Genomic DNA, 19,552 nt, shown 5'->3' on the forward strand with positions numbered 1-19,552 from the left:
CAAGGCTTTCTTAATCAAATAATATGTGATCAGTTTGGTTGATCTTATGAAAGATCCCAAGCTAAGTTAAGGAATATATTTAATAACATGAATAACACCTACAGGGTTAGAAACTAACAGTTTTCGTCCACTAGTCCTTATAATGATAACATATAGCAAAACCCTTAAAAAGGGCAAATTTCTACTAGTCCTTATGATACCTTTACCATTGGGCAGTTTGGCATGGACTACAGGACTAGTGCCAATTTCTAACGCTGACCTATTGTTATTATTCATAATTATTGTACATTATGATGTTTTTACAATAAGACCTGGTAAATAGCTGCTTCATAAATGACATTCTAACAGCAGGTTTATTTAGAGACATTTGTGTCCAACATAGCATGTAAATGCATATTTGTTAGGCTACAAAAGATAATAGTCTTGGTTCTCAGCCACCGCCTGCATCATCATAAAGTTCACCGCACGTTTCATTTTTATTGCCATTTTTACAAAAAAACAAAAAACGGTAGTCAAATACTGTATTCCAGTATTTTACTCATTAAGGAATACATTTATGTAGGGAGGCCCTTTCCCAGTTTGATTGTACACAACTGTTTATTTGGTTACACATCTGTTTATTTGGTTACACATCTGTTTATTTGGTTATATACTAGTTTGAACAACAACAACAAAAACACCGCCCGCCTGCACTATATTTTCAAAAGTCATTGTCTGAGAACCAATTCTTTTATTTTTTTTAGCCTTATCTTTCTTCCATCATGTTGATGATGTTGAAATAGATGAATCTTCTCAGGTCTAGACAAGGAATACTTCTGGATGCATGCTTTTACCTACAATACTGAATGGCTTAACAGACTTGATGACAACCTATTTCATAGGAGAATGCCTGTATTTCTATTCTACTCCTCACTTCCTTGATGTCACTGTATTCGACGTAATAAGCGCCCAGGGCGTTCTCAAAATACGAAAGAGGCGGCTCTTATTAGAATATTATTTTGGTGAAAAAAACAGAGTTGAAAGATAAATTTTGTGGTTTATGCTGACAGCCTGAAATGTTTATGTACGACAGATATATTTTTCCAGAATTTAATTGCCCATAATTAAGAGTGCATATAACACACGAATGCGTATTATACACGAAAAAGTAAGTCTTGTGTACATTGATCAATCGGGAGGGGTGGCAATTGGGATTGTTCACTATCCAATATATTAGCAAATATCGCCTAGGGCGCTTATTAGAGCGGGGGCGCTAATTATGTCAAATACAGTACTCCAGTTAACCCGCAATGCCATTGTTTGTCTATTGTATTTTTTATTTATGGTTAACGTTGAAAATGAATGCATAGATATTATACAATAAACTATCTCATTCCATTGACGAGACATGTAGTGCTTCTCATCCTAATCAAGGCGTCAGTCGCCTCCTTGGTCTAGTGGATAGAGCATCTGCTTAGAGAGCAAATGGATTGGGGTTCGATACCTGGCTGCTTCATACCAAAAGATGTTAAAAGATTGTACTTCTTGTCACCCTGCCTGGCAATTGGCATTAAGGGGCTAAAACAAGGACTGGTTGACTTGGAATCAGTATACGGTGTCGGAGTAGGATATCCATGTGAAACTGCAGCATGGTATCTCGGTGGGCTAGCACAAAAAAACTGTCATCAGTCTGTACACAACGTTAAACGTCATCTCACCTTATCATGGCATCTTCATTCCAGATCATTAAACCTTGGGGATTCTGGGTTGGAATGGGTCTCAAGTACCAGTATTTCCTGCTTGTATGAGTGAGTCAACTGAAGTTGATGGTGTTCCTCCTGTGTCACAGTGGCATGTAAATGATCAAGTCTGAACCCATCTTCCTGAGGGGGCACGGATGGCCCAGTCGTCTAAGGCGCCGCGATTCGCTGTGTAGAGTTGCGTCCCTTGGGCATGCCAGAAACCTATGATTGTGGGTTCGAATCACGGTTCGCCCCGATTATGTTTCTAGGTTTGTCAGCACCATACCCGTGCTCGTGGGTTTCACTGAAGTGGTAAACGTCTGAGACCTGCATCACTTCAGGCTTTCCTCCCACATTAAGCTGACACGCCGCAATATAACTGGAATACTGTTAAAAGAGGCGTTAAACCAAACTCACTCACTCTTCCTGAGGCAAGAGTCTTTATCAAAGTCTTGTTCCCACCCTTGCCACATCAATCCCACTTTCCAGCACTAAATATAATGGACTATCGCACATGCCTGTCTTTGTTGACACGAATATGTTTTTTCATCTTTTAACCCCCCAACAATTGCAAAGGTTTTTGTGAAATCAATGTTTTTGTTGTCTGATCGACTAGGTCATTGCTTATGGTAGTCGCCATCTTTGTGGAGCTATACGAGATAAGAACAGCGATCTGATTGGATATCCCGTTTTCATAAGGGGCACAACTCGTGATCTACGCGAGATGGCGCCAGGGTCGAGCCAAGAAAAGTGGCCTTGATGTAGGAAGGGTAGAAACTAGACTATGATATGGGCTAGTGGACACGCTTGCCTCGGGAGGATGGTCTGAACTACACAAACCATCTCACGCAATTAGAATCTAATCAATTAATCTCAACTTAGGTTTGCTCTTACAACAAGCATGAGGTACTGGGGACGTGTTATGAAAACAATAAATCTGAAAACCATTGAAAGGTCTCCTTCTCTTGGACAACGATGCCCTGAAAAGCCAAGATATTATGAGCAGTGATCCACACCATGGGTACGATGACATTCATCCAAGAAAATCATCGAGCCTTATCACCCGGTCCATTACGTTCCCTATTGAAACAAATATAGGCTACTAGGCTGAATTCCCAGTGCAGCTTTAGTGAGCCAGCTCATTGTGTTTTGGGTTTAGCCTGATGAAGCAGGGTTCTTGTTTGGATCAAAATGACATCGCTGATATAACAGTCATATTATGTTGGGTTCAGGACCGAAAAGTTGGAAGTGTTGTCAATGAAGCGAATATGAAAGACAAGTTATGATGTCATCTGTCTAGTGGTGTCTGTGGTTTACACAGTCATGCAGACAAATGTGGACAAGGAGGCCAGGATGTAAGTTTACTTGTATAAACAACGAGATGACAAAGTCTTCAATTTCCTCCCCCACCCCTTTTAAATATAAGCATTAACTTAAACAAAATATGTCATAAACCTCACAATACCCAAAACAGGTTAATCCTAAGCCTTTTGTAAGTGAATACGCAATGCTATTTCAGATATTAAGTAATGTTACACGATTCAAAAATAGTTTAAGATCACCGAGTTCTTTCATATTACTAAAGTTAATCTGTCATGGAACACCCCACTTCGAAGCAAAACACTCTACGCTTGTTCCTAGTCAATGAAAGGTGACAAAGCACAAGTTAACCTCAGCTTAATTTGACAGCTGGTTTCTATCATTTTTGAACTTGTTTTAATTCTTTTACAATGACACGTAAGGCTTAAAAAAAATAAAAGAATTGGTTCTCAGGCAATGACTTTTGAAAATATAGTGCAGGAGGGATTTTTTTAGTTTTTTTAGTTGCTTGTTCAAACTTGTATGTAACCAAATAAACAGTTATGTGCCATAAACCTGGGAAAGGGCCTCCTACATAAACAAGCTTGCAAACTCCTACTTCCGCCATGACCATAACATGAGATGCGCAGTAAATGGAAGTAACTGCATGCTCTATTGTATCACCTTGTTTAAGTACATTGTATTAGCATTTTTACATGTTTTTAAAAATGGAAATAAAAACGAAATTGCGGCAGACTTTATGGTGATGCGGGTGGTGCTTGAGAACCCAGTGAGTAAGTGAGTGATGGAGTGAGAGAGTGAGTTGGGTTTAACGCCGTTTTTAACAGTATGTCAGTTATATCACGGCGTGTCAGCTTGATGTGGAAAGAAAGCCCGAAGTGATGCAGGTCTCTTTACCACTTCGGTGAATCTGAGAACCAAGACTATTATGTGTTAGCCTAAGATACATTTGTTGACAGTATCACTCAAGGCACATCACTCGACTCACCACCGGCTTCTGATACTGCTACAACTTATAGTGTGCCCATGTATACCCTTGAAGTCGAGGTAAAGCATCAGCAGCCATGAACTCTATTGACCAACAGAACATAAGCTGATGGGAGTCCTAATTTCAAAGGGGGCACGGGTGGCATCATGAGCATCGATCCACGCAATTGGGATACGATGAAATGCATCAACCAAGTCAGAGAGCCTGAACAACCAATCCCGTTAGTCGCCTCTTACGACAATCATAGTCGCTTTGCATGGCATTTAGCAATATTCCAGCTTCACTCATTGTACTCATGTGGGGAATCGAATGGCTTCCATGGTGACCAGCGACCCGTGAAGATTCCGGGGTAGAATAGGTCTTCAGCAACCCATACTTGCCGTAAAAGGTGACTATGCGTGTCGTAAAAGGCGACTAACGGGATCGGGATCAGACTCGCTGACTTGGTTGATGCATGTCATTGATCCCAATTGCGTGGATCGATGCTCATGATATTAATCACTGGGTTGTCTGGTCCAGGACTCGATTATTTACAGACCGTCGTCATATAGCTGGAATATTATGAGTGTAGTTTGACGCTGCTTTTAGCAATATTCAAGCAATATCACGGCGGGGAACATCAGAAATGGGCTTCACACATTGTACCCATGTCGAGAATCGAACCCGGGACTTCGGTGATGTCTATCACTGGATTGTCTGGTCCAGACTCGATCATTTACAGACCGCCGTCATAAAGCTGGAATATTGCTGAGTGCGGCGTTAAACAACAAACCAACCAACTATTACATAACACAAGGGTCATGTGTGACGTCATCCTGCTTACTGCGTAGTACTCTCATCTGGTACCTCCACAGAAGTTTCTGCCACATCTGTGGATTATCAAGGCGATGATGATAATGCAAACAAGATAAGATCAAAGAACTTTTATTAACATTCTGAAACCATGACATTGCGACACAGACATAGGTGAATTCGATTGAATCATTAGAGTGAGTGAGTATGGTTTTACGCCGCTTTTAGCAATATCACGGCGGGGGACACCAGAAATGGGCTTCACACATTGTACCCATGTCGGGAATCGAACCCGGGTCATCGGCGTGACGAGCGAACGCTTTAACCACTGGGCTACCCGACCGCCCCTTGAATCATCAGTACGAAGTAGTCAATCATGGATCTGTAATTTGATCTTGTGCATATTTATGATAACAGCTTTCTCAACTGGGTTTCTCAGACATAGATTAGATTTATTAAGAAAACAGTCACTCGCTATTCATTCAACGATATGGCCCAGTGACCGAATGGGTCATCGTGATATGACAGAAGAAAATGTTAATGCCCCCCTCATTATTCGTATTTTCGAGTTGGATAGTAATTTCCCTTGGCTCGGGAAGATGTCCTTGCAGACGGTAGCATGGGCGGATACAGCTTTTTTTAAAAGGGGGGGGTGCACAATTAAGATCTATTTTTTGTCTTTGTTGGTAATTTATACAGAAATAAAGATTTTTTGTTTCGAAATAAAAAGGGGGGTGCGCACCCCCCCACCCCCCCCCCCCCCCCCCCCCCCCACCCCCTCCCCCCACCCAAATTAAATTTCTATAAATAATTCAATCCATTCACCAGATAACCAATTGGTTAAATAATTAAGATAACAACTCATAAGTGAAAATATATATCAAATAATGCTTGTTTTCAACTAGATGAGACCCGTGAAGATTCGGGGTAGAATAGGTCCTTAGCAACTCATGCTTGCCGTAAAAGGCAACAATGCTTGTTGTAAGAGGCGACTAACTGGATCGGGTTATCAGACTCGCTGACTTGGTTGATGCATGTCATCGTATCCCATCCGCGTAGATCGATGTTCATGATGTCAATCACTGCGGGGGGTTTGCGAGAAAATCGACCCACGGCAGCTAGTGAGCCCTAGCGGCCAGTGTCAGACAGCCGAGAAGGACCCAGAGATTAGCGCCCCTTTGAAATATGTGTGTTCACTGACACAAATATCGTTCTGTATGCATAAACATTTACTGCAAGGACTGATGTTGAATTTGACGCTGCTTTTAGCAATATTCCAGTCACATCACGGCGGGGGCATCAGAAATGTGCTTCAAACATTGCACAATGTTAAACTGTGGCATGTTTTCTCAGTGGGCTAGCAAAATAAAACTGGCATTAATCCGGACTAGTACAAGCGGCCAGACACACACGTGCTAGACTAACGCTTAGTCTCTGAAAATATATAATTTTGAAAGAAACAAGCTACTAAATTTAAATTGAAAAGGAGCCCCAGGGGTATTCCGGGGTAGAATAGGTCCTCAGCAACTCATGCTTGCCGTAAAAGGCAACAATGCTTGTTGTAAGAGGCGACTAACTGGATCGGGTTGTCAGGCTCGCTGACTTGGTTGATGCATGTCATCGTATCACAACTGCGTAGATCGATGTTCATGATGTCAATCACTGGATTGTTTGGTCCAGACTCGATTATTTACAGACAGCCGTCATATAGCTGGAATATTGCTGAGTGCGGCGTTAAACAACCAACCAACCAACCAACCAGTGAGATGGGAGATCCTGAACTTGTGGAAAATATAGACTTGCTTCATTTAGGGCTGAAACATTACAGTTAAGGCTTGGCAGAAGGGACAATATTAGGATTGATGAGCGGAAGGACGTGCATGCACGTTGCTATACAAGTACAATAATTTTCAACGCACGTTGAACCCATCTTGTCTCAAACAATAGGTTGTTGAAGTCTATTCCAGACTGGGCCCCCACGGGGCTTTCAATAAGAATGTCGATTGGCGTACAGTTGTTATGGCGTTCAAAAGGTTACACAACGTATATTGAGGTATGAATGAGTTTTCATGATTTCTCAAATGAACAAACTCAAAGACTCTTACTGAGTGTTAAATGTCATTAAGACCACACCTACATTCAGCGGGTCACGCTTTTCATTCCCCCCTGCAGCAGACTGGACAGGCAGGCTCTTTGATTGATCAACAGTGGCTGAATCGGCACCTCGGTCAACGAACATGGCTGCTAATTGAAGCCGACGAGAGTCTGTTTGTCGCTATCTTGGTTGACTCCAATGACGGGAATGCATTGGCTTCTGGCAAGAAGATCCCAATCCAGAGATAATACGGTGTCGTTCGTCTTGATGGATGCCTTGGAGATATCTTGCGGCACGTCTCTGTTAAAATGATTTAACAGTAAACACCATGTTAAGCTATTCCACAACAGTAATGCTATTGTAGTGAGTGTGTGTTATTTTATGTCTCGTTTTAACAATATTCCAGCAATAACACAACAGGGAGAGGGACGAAATGAGCTATACACGTTGTACCTTGGGTGTTTGTTTGTTTGTTGTTTAACGCCACACTCCACGGCGGTCTATATATAATCGAGTCTCGACCAGACAATCTAGTAATTGACATCATGAGCATCGATCCACGCAATAACGACATGCTTCAGCCAAGTCAGCGAGCCTGACCACCCGATCCAGTTAGTCGCCTCTTATGACAAACATAGTCGCCTTTTACGGCACCATGAGTTGCTGAAGACCTATTCTACCCCGGATCTTCTCGGGTGACCCATGGGTGTCCCCCCATTGGTCAGACAGGTTATAATCACATAGTAAGTGGATTTACTAACTCATCGGCTGATGTCAATGCAATAGTGAGTGCGTGAATATGGTTTTACGCCGCTTTTAGCAATATTCAAGCAATATCACGGCTGGGGACACCAGAAATGGGCTTCACACATTGTACCCATGTCGGGAATCGAACCCGGGTCTTCGGCGTGACGAGCGAACGCTTTAACCACTAGGCTACCCGACCGCCCCTTCAATGCAATAGACTAACCCAAACAAGGTAGGCGACTATAAACGCAACTATTAAACAAATTGATTTGTTTTCATGACATGTTATATTCTCAAACTGTGTAAATAGATAGAGCATTCTCTCTATTTTCAGGATATATTATTCATGATATTGACACCATTCTCAAATAGCAAGGAATCTTAACAAAGTAGAACAATAGTCCTCACTCATCCTAACCCAAATCCTCGAGTAGGTTCTTGGTCAAGCTGGTTTTTTTAGTGAGTCCTCTCAGTTTCTAATCAAAATAAACTCTTCGGTAAATATAAACTGTTTGATCATCTAGTTAAATGTGTTTGTTTGTTTGTTTGTTTGTTTGTTGTTTAACGCCGCACTCAGCAATATTCCAGCTATATGACGGCGGTCTAGACCAGACAATCCATATTCTACCCCGGATCTTCACAGGTTACGTCATTTGTCATACACCCCAGTTATCACACAGGTCAACAAGGAAGAGCTTTGAGAAGTTTGACCGACCAATTATTACAAGTGATCAAACGCCGTGATATGACTGGAATACTGTTAAAAGCGTCGTTAAACCCAACTCACTCACTCACTACAAGTGATCAGTCCAGATAAAAAATCTCAATTAACACATCGTTCTTTTCATATGTTAAATCATTTTAATACTTTTCCCATATCATATTAAAATATACATATTATACTAAAAAATAAAAGCCATTTAACAAAAAAATAATGTTATCCTTTTCCATCTATTAAAAAAAGATAAATAAAGCCGAGCCTAATTAAAACTTTTAAATTAAATTTCTATAAATAATTCAATCCATTCACCAGATAATCAATTGGTTAAATAATTAAGATAACAACTCATAAGTGAAAATATATATCAAATAATGCTTGTTTTCAACTAGATGAGACCCGTGAAGATTCGGGGTACAATAGGTCTTCAGCAACTCATGCTTGCCGTAAAAGGCGACAATGCTTGTTGTAAGAGGCGACTAACTGGATCGGGTGGTCAGGCTCGCTGACTTGGTTGATGCATGTCATCGTACCCCAACTGCGTAGATCGATGTTCATGATGTCAATCACTGGATTGCTTACAGATTACTCGATTATTTACAGACCTCCGCCATACAGCTGGAATATTGTTGAGTGCGGCGTTAAACAACAAACAAACAACCCCCCCCCCAAAAAAAACCCACAAAAAACAACAAAAAAAACCAACAGAAAAGACAAATGAGGTAGAACCAAGTCACCGGGACCAATTCTGATTGCGAATCCTAACGGGGATATTTTAGTTATAGTGAATTTAGTATATTGAATAATTATATTAAATATGGATAACAAAAGCTGTCACGTTTTTGGCAGTGATTATACTCTCCTTCCTCAACCACCCCACTCATGTTATAATGATCGACGAGTGAGTGAGTGTAGTTTGACGCTGCTTTTAGCAATATTCCAGCAATATCACGGCGGGGGACATCAGAAATGGGCTTCACACATTGTACCCATGTCGAGAATCGAACCCGGGACTTCGGTGATGTCTATCACTGGATTGTCTGGTCCAGACTCGATCATTTACAGACCGCCGTCATATAGCTGGAATATTGCTGAGTGCGGCGTTAAACAACAAACAAACGAACAAACATTACAAGAAGAGGATTGTTATTTTGATGACTGATACTGTAAGATTTTGTTCCGTGCAGGTTACAAAGGAGGGTTCGGGTAGAATTCAAGCTACTTACATTACACAGGCCGTCATGGTAGCGAGACATGCCAACACGATAATGGTGAAAAGGGCGAAAACCGAGAGCATGAAATCTGCAATACAAAGAGTATATGTTGTAGACGATTTCTTCCAGGGAAAATGTTATACACCGCTATCCATATGAAACTACCAAGCTGCAGGTGCTTTGTTCCAGGTGTACATATGCTTTGTTTGTTTGTTTGTTTTTTAACGCCGCACTCAGCAATAGTCCAGATATATGAAGGCGGTCTGTAAATAATCGAGTCTGGACCAGACAATCCAGTTATTGATGTCATGAGCATCCATCCACGCAATTGGGATACGATGACGTGTCAACCAAGTCAGCAAGCCTGACCACCCGGTCCCATTAGTCGCCTCTTACGACAAGCATAGTCGCCTTCTACGGAAAGCATGGGTTGCTGAAGACCTATTATACCCCGGATCTTCACGGGTCTTGTACATATGCAACCTTGCGACTAACAACATCATTCATTCAAACTGAGCAAGGGGACACGGGTGGCCCAGTCGTCTAAGGCGCCGCTATTCGCTGTGCAGAGTTGCGTCCCTTGGGCACGCCAGAAACCTATGATTGTGGGTTCGAATCACGGTACGCCCCAATTATGTTTCTAGGTTTGTCAGCACCATACCCGTGCTCGTGGGTTTCACAAAAGTGGTAAACGTCTGAGACATGCATCACTTTGGGCTTTCCTCCCACATTAAGCTGACACGCCGCGATATAACTGGAATACTGTTAAAAGCGGCGTTAAACCCAACTCACTCACTCACTCAAACTGAGCAAGCATGGGGTAGTCGATGCTGGTCTTTCTGATTATCAATCACATGCACTTGTTCAGTAGTTCGAGTAGCCTAGTGGTTAAAGCATTCGATCGTCACGCCGAAGACCCGGGTTCGATTCCCGACATGGGTACAATGTGTGAAGCCCATTTTTGGTGTCCCCCGCCGTGATATTGCCGGAATATTGCTAAAAGCGGCGTAAAACCATACTTACTTATTTAGTTCGCCCGACGAAGGGATATACGTAGTCCCTCAACACCAACGACAGTGAAGAATCTGTCTTCTAAATTCGTAAATGTCTAAAAGACTTTAAATAAACCGACAACCAAATACAATTCAAAACGAAACATACTACAGATTTCTTACATATATTAGTGTCTTGTTCTACATGTAGGGCTTCGCTAACTGATGCTGTTAGAACTTGAAATAATCAATTTCTATCTGCTTCTTCTCATTTATTCCTTGTCTTATCATATACTGGGGAGTTTTTTTTGTGCCGTGCGCTTGTCCCAAATGAAGATTTAGAACCAATCTCATTAAAATCAGATCTTAGTTTTCGCTACCGCTAAACAAAGATCTGAGGACATCCCATTACCGGTCACGTCAGAACGACCTTTCGCGAATTTTGATCGACCAATGAAATGACTGACAAGAAACCGACATTGGCCAATCAGAAGGCAGCTTTCTCGAGCTTTATGACACAAGTTTCAAACTGGCGACTACGCTTCGAAACATATTTTGACGTATTCTCGATTAAAGTTTATAAAACTGATGAGAAGAACATTCTGGAATGGCTTATAGATGTGCTAGATTGTATGGATATAATCATAAAACCCGTAACTGTCGTCCGGAATACCCCGTGTTAATTATATCGTTGTTGCATGATTAGAAAACACATTCCGACTGTCACTTTCATGATCTGGTAAGCGACGCTGTGATTGGTTGGATGAAAGGTCGTTCTGACGCGACCCGTAATGGGATGTCCTCAGATCTTTGCTTAGCGATAGCGAGAACTAAGATCTGATTTAAATGAGATTGGTTTAGAACATTTTTTTATATTCTTTATTACTGATTCTCTAGGCGCTTTTGCAAAGTAAAAAAGTTTTTGGACAAATTGATTGTGTTAGTGTGTCTGATTTGTTTAGAAACGTGTAGAGATCTTACTCTGGAGATTCTTAGCAGAAGGGGCAGGCTTTGTTGGCAGCGGCGTCGCACTGTGCTCTGTTCCGTTTGAAGCAGCTTCTGTTTCATTCTCAGACAATACCCCTGTGCTGTTGGTTCGGGTATGTCGGAGCACATGTTCAGTACTGGTCTGTGCTTTCTGAAGCCAATCGTCCTCAGCGGTCTGACCCTCTTGAAGTGCATATCCGACATCGGTCTGTTCTTTCTCAAACCGGACTCCGCCATCGGTAGCGGTATTATGGCCTGTCATCGAATGTAAGTACATAGTCAGAAGGTAGATATGTAAGGACAAGTTTCATACATGTCTACGACTCGTAAGGAAGCATTCTCACATAAAAATATAAATCAATACATTGATGAATTGATTATCTCACATAAAGTGTTTTTAGCTGGCATGTTACACGGATTTCCAAAATATATACAACATATGGCCAACAAAAAGATCTTCGTGTCGCAAAACTAAATTACATAATGTTCTTTTAGCATGGTCAGTTTTATGCCACCATCCGGCTTCTACGGGTAGTGAGTGAGTGAGTTTGGTTTTACGCCGCTTTTAGCAATATTCCAGCAATATCACGGCGGGGGACACCAGAAATGGGCTTCACACATTGTACCCATGTCGGGAATCGAACCCGGGTCTTCGGCGTGACGAGCGAACGCTTTAACCACTAGGCTACCCGACCGCCCCTCTACGGGTAGTCTATGGTCAGACAGTCGAGAACGTGCGAAACATGCTCTTAGTTTATAAGGGGGCACGGGTGGCCCAGTCGTCTAAAGCGCCGCGGGGGAACGGCTGGTCCATTCGTCTAAGGCGCCGCTTTTCGCTGTGCAGAGTTGCGTCCCTTGGGCACTCCAGAAACCTATGATTGTGGGTTCGAATCCCGGTTCGCCCCGATTATGTTTCTAGGTTTGTCAGCACCATACCCGTGCTCGTGGGTTTCACCGAAGTGGTAAATGTCTGAGACCTGCATCACTTGGGGCTTTCCTCCCACATTAAGCTGACACGCCGCGATATAACTGTAATACTGTTAAAATCGGCGTTACACCCAACTCACTCACTTAGTTTATAAGGGATACAAGGTAGATATGATTCTAATAGTGGCATTTGTTGGTACTGGTATGGATATTAGTATTTGACTGACATCAGATAGCGGATGTACCTCCTGTTCACCGACGGCGATGACAAGAATCTGACCTTCTCAACTGAGGAACATTTGTTACTTCAAGCTCAACTGACACTATTTACATTGATGGCACCTCTAACTTATGCCGCACCCTGTGGAGTCGGGTATACTTTATTCATGCCACAACTGGATCCTCTCGCGTATGCACTGTTGACAGATATCCATATACATCATACTCTTAAGCTGGCTCCCATGCTTGTCGTAAGATGCGACTAACGGGTGGTCAGGCTCGCTGACTTGGTTGATGCATGTCATCGTATCCCAGTTGCGTGGATCGATGCTCATGATGTCTATCACTGGAATGTCTGGTCCAGATTCCATTATTTACAGACCGCCGTCATATAGCTGGAATATTGCCGAGTGCGGCCTTAAACAACAAACAAACAAACAAACATGTACGACGGATGGTTTGTGATTATTGTATCTTCCAATGTGACCAATGGCAGTCATATTTGCTTTCCGTTCAAGATGTCTTGATAAAACTTGGTAATACACAAGGTAATCATGTCTGTCCCTTTATCATTTCGCAGATATTTTGAAGTTTATTTGTTTTAAATCAGAGATGGCTACCTGTCAGCCATTTTGAAATTCCAATTTTTATGCCTTGACCAAACTTTAAACCTCTTATAGTAACCAATATTCACACATAATTATAGCTGAATCAATCAAGTCATTTCTGAGAAGCCCTAAACGTAAAAAAACCGTCAAAGAAAATATGAACGAAGGCGACAGAAGCTCACATGGCCTTTCAAGCCAGGTGAGCTAAAAAGACGGTCAAGTCGCCAAATGTGAAGAACTGACAACAACCTTGGCAGAATATGAATTTGATGTTTTCAATTTGTTTATTTACGGGAAACGACTGTCCTTTAAAATTGAAAATATTGTAAAATAAATATCACGAATAACATGATTACAGTTGCTTTTGTCTCTGAGAGTCTGAGAATTTTCTTAGCTACTTATATATACACAGAGATTTGTTTTGGATTTAATCTGGTCTCGAAAATACAGAAAAATAACAAGAGGCCCATAGGGCCTGTATCGATCACCTGGATATTTGCGCATTCGTGACAAAATCTACATTTGCATTGTTCATGTATAATACTGCAAATATTTCGTAATTTTGACTCTGTCAGCATTTAAAATGGATGGATGGCAAATCTGACAGCATGAACATGTATTTCTCTAGATACTTCTGTAGCATAAAGATCTGAACCGTTTCCATGTTATGATCCAGAATAAATCATATTAAAGGTATTACTCCCTTCATAACAAACAGATGGATACAGTGTATCTGTTTATTATAGGGTGGGGATAATATTGGTTTGCAGGTTATGGTCAAGGTTCTACCTCCTTTGGGAGTGCCGAATGCCGAATATACAGAAGGGCCAGTCCTGGTAGCATATGTGCATTCCTCTCATTATACTCTCAATTGTATATATGGTTATACGGTGGGGATCTTAACTGTGTCCAAATTATAAACTCTTTTTGGCCCCACCCCTCAGCCCCCGGGGGGAAATCAGCCCCTCCATAGTACAATTGTGAATTCCCACCACCTGAGAATACTTCCAACCAAATATGGTTGATGTCCATCTCTTAGATCCAGAGAAAAAGGCATTTAAAGCCATATCACCTTTTGAACACCGTCCCTCGGTCCCCGGGGGTGGGGGTGGGGGTAGGGGTAGGGGTATGGTTCAGTACCTCCATTTCTCCAATTTGAATCGCTACCATTGGAGAATGCTTCCAACCAAATATGGTTGATAACCATCTCCAGAGAGAAAGTCGTTTAAAGCAATAACGCCAAATTACCCCCACTTGGCCCCGCCCCTCAGTCCCTCCATTTGTACAATTTTGAATCCTCACCACCGGAGAATGCTTCAAACCAAATATGGTTGATATCTATCATTTAGTTCCAGAGAAGAAGTCGTTTTAAGCAATATAGCCAAATTACCCCTATTTCGCCCCGCCCCTCAGCCCCTTGGAGGGTCAGCCCCACTATTTGTACAATTTTAAATCCCAACCACCTAGGAATGCTTCAAACCAAATATGGTTGATATCTATCTGTTAGTTCCAGAGTGAGTGAGTGAGTGAGTATGTTTTACGCCGCTTTTAGCAATATTCCAGCGATATCACGGCGGGGGACGTTAGTTCCAGAGAAGAAGTCGATTGAAGCAATATAGCCAAATTACCCCTATTCGACCCCGCACCTCAGCCCCTTGGGGGGTCAGCCCCTCCATTTATACAATTTTGAATCCCCACCACCTAGGGACGCTTCCAGTCCCCTTTCGTCAATTTCCAATTAGGGGTTCAGAAGAAGTCGTTTGAATAAATTGTTGACGTACGGACGACGGACGGACGACGGACGGACGACGGACGCCATGGTATGGCATAAGCTCACCTTGGTCTTTCGTACCCGGTGAGCTAATATATTGTCCTAAGTTGTCCATTGCCTCAATCATAAACAATCATAAACAAAAACAAAACAAACACCAATGACTTGAAATGCTGGATGTTCGAATCATATATGTGTTGCGAGTAGGTAAAGAACATAATTGGTTTCTCCTTTCGGAGTATATATTCTATCGATATTTTTTAAAGATATATCCCTGCACTCGACCCCAAGCATATCAAACGGTTAGTCACTGAAATCACCTTGACGTCCAACAAACCACATGCAAAACCTACTTTAGAAATTTAGAAACTTTAGAAATAAGGATTACAAATACAAGAAATAATTTTCCTAAAACCGTATATAATCATTTCATTAAAGGGGAAGTGTACACGCAAAAATCACTTTCTTTCTTATTTTAAACAAAACGGAATTTTAGAATTAGTTAGTATCAGTGTTTGAAAATATACACTCATTTTTCTCACAGTCAATGTAGCGAGCTCACAATAAGTGTGAAAATGTCATGCCGTTATGAGGCCTTCGTTTTCCGAGCTAAACAGGCCTGAGTTATCCTCCTTAGATTATGACGTAATTGGTGCCAATTTAACTGGGTCCCTGTCTCGTCACAACGCAAAAAGAATCAAGAACCAGTTTATGGTGAGACAACATGGCATCCGATACCTTGCCTGGTCCGAAGAAGTTCCCTTGACCCTTCAAGAAATCGCAAAACCATACGATTTTGAACCAAAACGAGCAAGCTTCGCGGTATGGAAACGATGAAAATCAAGTGGAAACAAGAGAAGACCCACATCACCTAATTTGTCACCCGACCCCGACTCGACATCTACACAATTAGGCCTACCAGTGACAACGTGGTAAGAATAACACTTTGATGTGTGTATACCTAAATTACCTATATGCTCATTATTACGTTTTTAGAAGCGGAAATGTAATATTCTAAGAGATTTTTGTCACGCCTGGTGACCCGCATGCTTCGTCAGCAGGCCTATTCATCCTGTCCCACCCTGTTACGACCCTATCGCCGGTATCGGCATTGTCGTCAATCTGAGTTTGTCTGTATTGGGTGTAACTATTCCCACCACCTATAGGCTACAGATCAATGCCACTTGCCAATATCAAGAAACAAATATATGTTATCAGTGCATTGTTGTCTTCACAGTCGCGATTTTGGAAAACGAAATAATTTTAGAGTAATTGTGCTTAGCGTTGTATCTTGGACAGCTCGGCACCGAACAAACAATAGCTAGGCTGCGCATCTGAGAAGATAGAACCACACACCTACATACACCACGTGAAACGCGTCTAATAAAGTCTTATGACGTCATTCCTTTATCACTTGGCACCAATGACGTCATATTGCAAGGGGCATAAGCCATGGTGTGTTTATTATGGAAATAGAACACTCTGTAAATGTGAAAAATATGAACCGATTTTATGAATAAAATAAATTTGATACGTGTGATATTTTAATTGTTTTGCCTCCGAAACTACTAGGTAAATACTTTTCATGATGAAAAAGTACAAGAAAAATAGGTTTATTTTCGTGTGAACTTGCCCTTTAACGTCACATTTATCATGTCATTGTTGGCACATGGGGCAGTGTGATTTACAGACAATACCGTATTCGACGTAATAAGCGCCCCGCACTAATAAGCGTCCACGGCGATATTTGCTAATATATTGGCTAGTAAACAATCCCAGTTAACACCCCTTCCGATTGATCAATGTACACAAGACTTATGTATTCGTGTATAATACGCACTCGTATGTTATATGCGCCCTTAATTATGGCAATTAAATTCTCGAAAATATATCTATCGTGTTTAATACGCACAGCTTCTTCTTTTATATCATTTCAGACTGTCAGCATGAACCACAAAATTTAAATCTTTCAACTCTGTTTTTATCTCACCAAAATTATATTCTAATAAGAGCCCCCTATTTCTAATTTTGAGAGCGCCTGGGCGCTTATTACGTCGAATACGAATATTTCATGTCATTTTTAAAATGAACATTCAAAGGAGTAATCTAATAATTTTACCTTGAATCCTATGTCCCGTCAGAATACAGAGGATACACATTGGAATAAATAAATCCATACTGGCTGTGGATGTCACACAGTGTCCCCTGCAGCCTGACAAGTATTTGTACGGAGCCTTCGCCTATGCCACCCGAATGACTCTATGGAACTGCTGTGTCTTTTAATCTGTGATATGGTATCCGACGCTGATGTCCAGAATATTATGTTACTTATTGTCAACTACATGTGGCGATGCTGTGATTCCATGACGACGCGACAGAATAGGCTAATCATATTGAATTACTGATGGCGACACTGGCTGCTAATTGGCAAGGACAATACTGAGCTGGTAGCTTTCGTAACATATGTTCATCATTCTGTAGTTTCGTTTGCGCTTGTATTATTTATACAAGATTAATATCTGTTAAACTGCTACAGTTTGCTTAAATCCCTTGATTTGTTACAAGATAATGAGCGAGCATTTTCTTATCAGCCGCAATACGGCCGGGGTTTAAGCACAATTACAAAACGAATGCAATCAGTCCACAGTTCTTTGGAAACAACCAGTTAAAATCACGGCGTGTCAGCATAATGTGGGAGGAAAGCCCCAAGAGATGCAGGTCTTAGACGTTAACCACTTCGGTGAAACCCACGAACACGGGTATGGTGCTGACAAACCTAGAAACATAATCGGGGCGAACCGGGATTCGAACCCACAATCATAGGTGTCTGGCGTGCCGAAGGGACGCAACTCTGCACAGCGAATCGCGGCGTCTTAGACGACTAGGCCACCCGTGCCCCCATAACTTTCTGAAATGAACCAGTCCAGTGTCATTCTTATTCCAATTGATAGACAGTTTCTTTATTTTCCTCATCCAAAGTTATGAGTGAATGAGTGAGTTTAGTTTGATGACAATTAAAGGTTGGTTGAGAAAGAGATGTGACTAAACCTTAGTGCCCTTTGACCTTTTGCACCCTTGGACATAGAACTAGTCCAAAACACTACTTGTCATAAGCTTGACTAAACGTGATCGCTTGGTCAGCCCGATGACTTTGTTGACTGTCACTGGAAACCTATAGGAATATGTATGTTACTCATAATATCAAACACTGGGCTGCCTGGTCCAGAACCACCATCATATAGCTGGAGTGCCGCGTTAAACAACAAAGCAAAGCCTGGTCCAGACTCGATTAATTACAGTCCGTGATAAAGCTGGAATATTGTGCGGCGTAAAACAACAAACAAACACTCTTGACGAAAAATATAAGGTGTTGCTAGTGACCGTAGAAACATCAGTGGTCTCCTACCCAAGGTCAGCACGGAAAGGTGGCCACCTGATTTATTTACCTGGCACACCATTGTAACCTGACTACAGTCGTGGATTCTAATTAGTCTAGTTCTGTACTCGCGATTGTTCGCACTGCAAAGAAAACCACACGAAGTCGAGACAAAGGTAGCATTATCTTCCAAGAAGGTACCGGAGAAACAGGAAACAGGCCGTGAAATGGAAGACTCTACCACAAGAAATTAAGTGTTCTCGAACACAAAACCGTTTCAAGAGTGAAGACCAATCCAAACCGGCACCTGCTACCTGTTACGTACTACCTTACTGTAATGGTGCCTGATGGTCGGGCTCGGAGATTTGGTTGATTTTGCGTTTCATCGTACCTCTATGACATGGGTCGCTGCTCATGATATCAAACACTGGATTGTCTAGTCCAGACCCAAATGTTTATTGGCCGACGTCTTGTATCTGGAATATTGTTGGATGTGGATTTGGGCAACAAACACTGTTTTAATGAAAAGTGTTAAAGAGTGACTGGTGCCTCAGGGCAGGGCATGCTTACCCTTTTCGTGAACACCTGGTGAAATCACTCCTTTTCAGCCGTCCACTGATATATTTTTCATCATTATTTTGCCTTTTTCGATCAAGGAAATATGTTTTGTTGGTTGGTTGGTTTGTTGTTTAACGCCGCACTCAGCAATGTTCCAGCTATATCACGGCGGTCTGTAAATAATCAAGTCTGGACCAGACAATCCAGTGATTAATATCATGAGCATCGATCCACGCAAATTGGGATCGATGACATGTATCAACCAAGTCAGCGAGCCTGACCACCCGATCCCGTTAGTCGCCTTTTACGACAAGCATAGTCACCTTTTACGGCAAGCATGGGTTGCTGAAGACCTATTCTACCCCGGAATCTTCACGGTTCGTGGGTATGTTTCGATAGACATTCGAGAATGATTATTCCCTGGCTTAGACTTTTTGGACTTAAAACATTCTATCAGCATTTGAAACTTACTTATTTTGTCAATTACGATGAAACATATTGTCTGTGTAGATTTGGCGC

At 41.8% G+C, this 19,552-nt stretch overlaps 1 protein-coding gene across 2 annotated transcripts; it reads right to left on the reverse strand.

Moving 5' to 3' along the window:
* Nucleotides 1-6,526: 6,526 nt before the first annotated feature.
* LOC124114503 lies at nt 6,527-17,352 on the reverse strand. Of its 2 annotated transcripts, XM_046475108.2 has the most exons (4): nt 17,219-17,352; nt 11,569-11,829; nt 9,608-9,683; nt 6,527-7,216 (listed from the first exon to the last, which is right to left on the reverse strand). In XM_046475108.2, the coding sequence occupies exons 1-4, from the start codon at nt 17,274-17,276 to the stop codon at nt 7,066-7,068; spliced, it is 546 nt and encodes a 181-aa protein (XP_046331064.2). In that variant the 5' UTR covers nt 17,277-17,352; the 3' UTR covers nt 6,527-7,065. The 2 variants fall into 2 exon arrangements, with proteins under 2 accessions (XP_046331064.2, XP_046331065.2); XM_046475109.2 differs by lacking the exon at nt 9,608-9,683.
* Nucleotides 17,353-19,552: the final 2,200 nt, after the last annotated feature.

Source organism: Haliotis rufescens, unplaced genomic scaffold (genome assembly GCF_023055435.1).
Source record: "Haliotis rufescens isolate VD_foot unplaced genomic scaffold, xgHalRufe1.0.p SCAF_2, whole genome shotgun sequence".
Taxonomy (NCBI): Eukaryota; Metazoa; Mollusca; class Gastropoda; order Lepetellida; family Haliotidae; genus Haliotis; species Haliotis rufescens.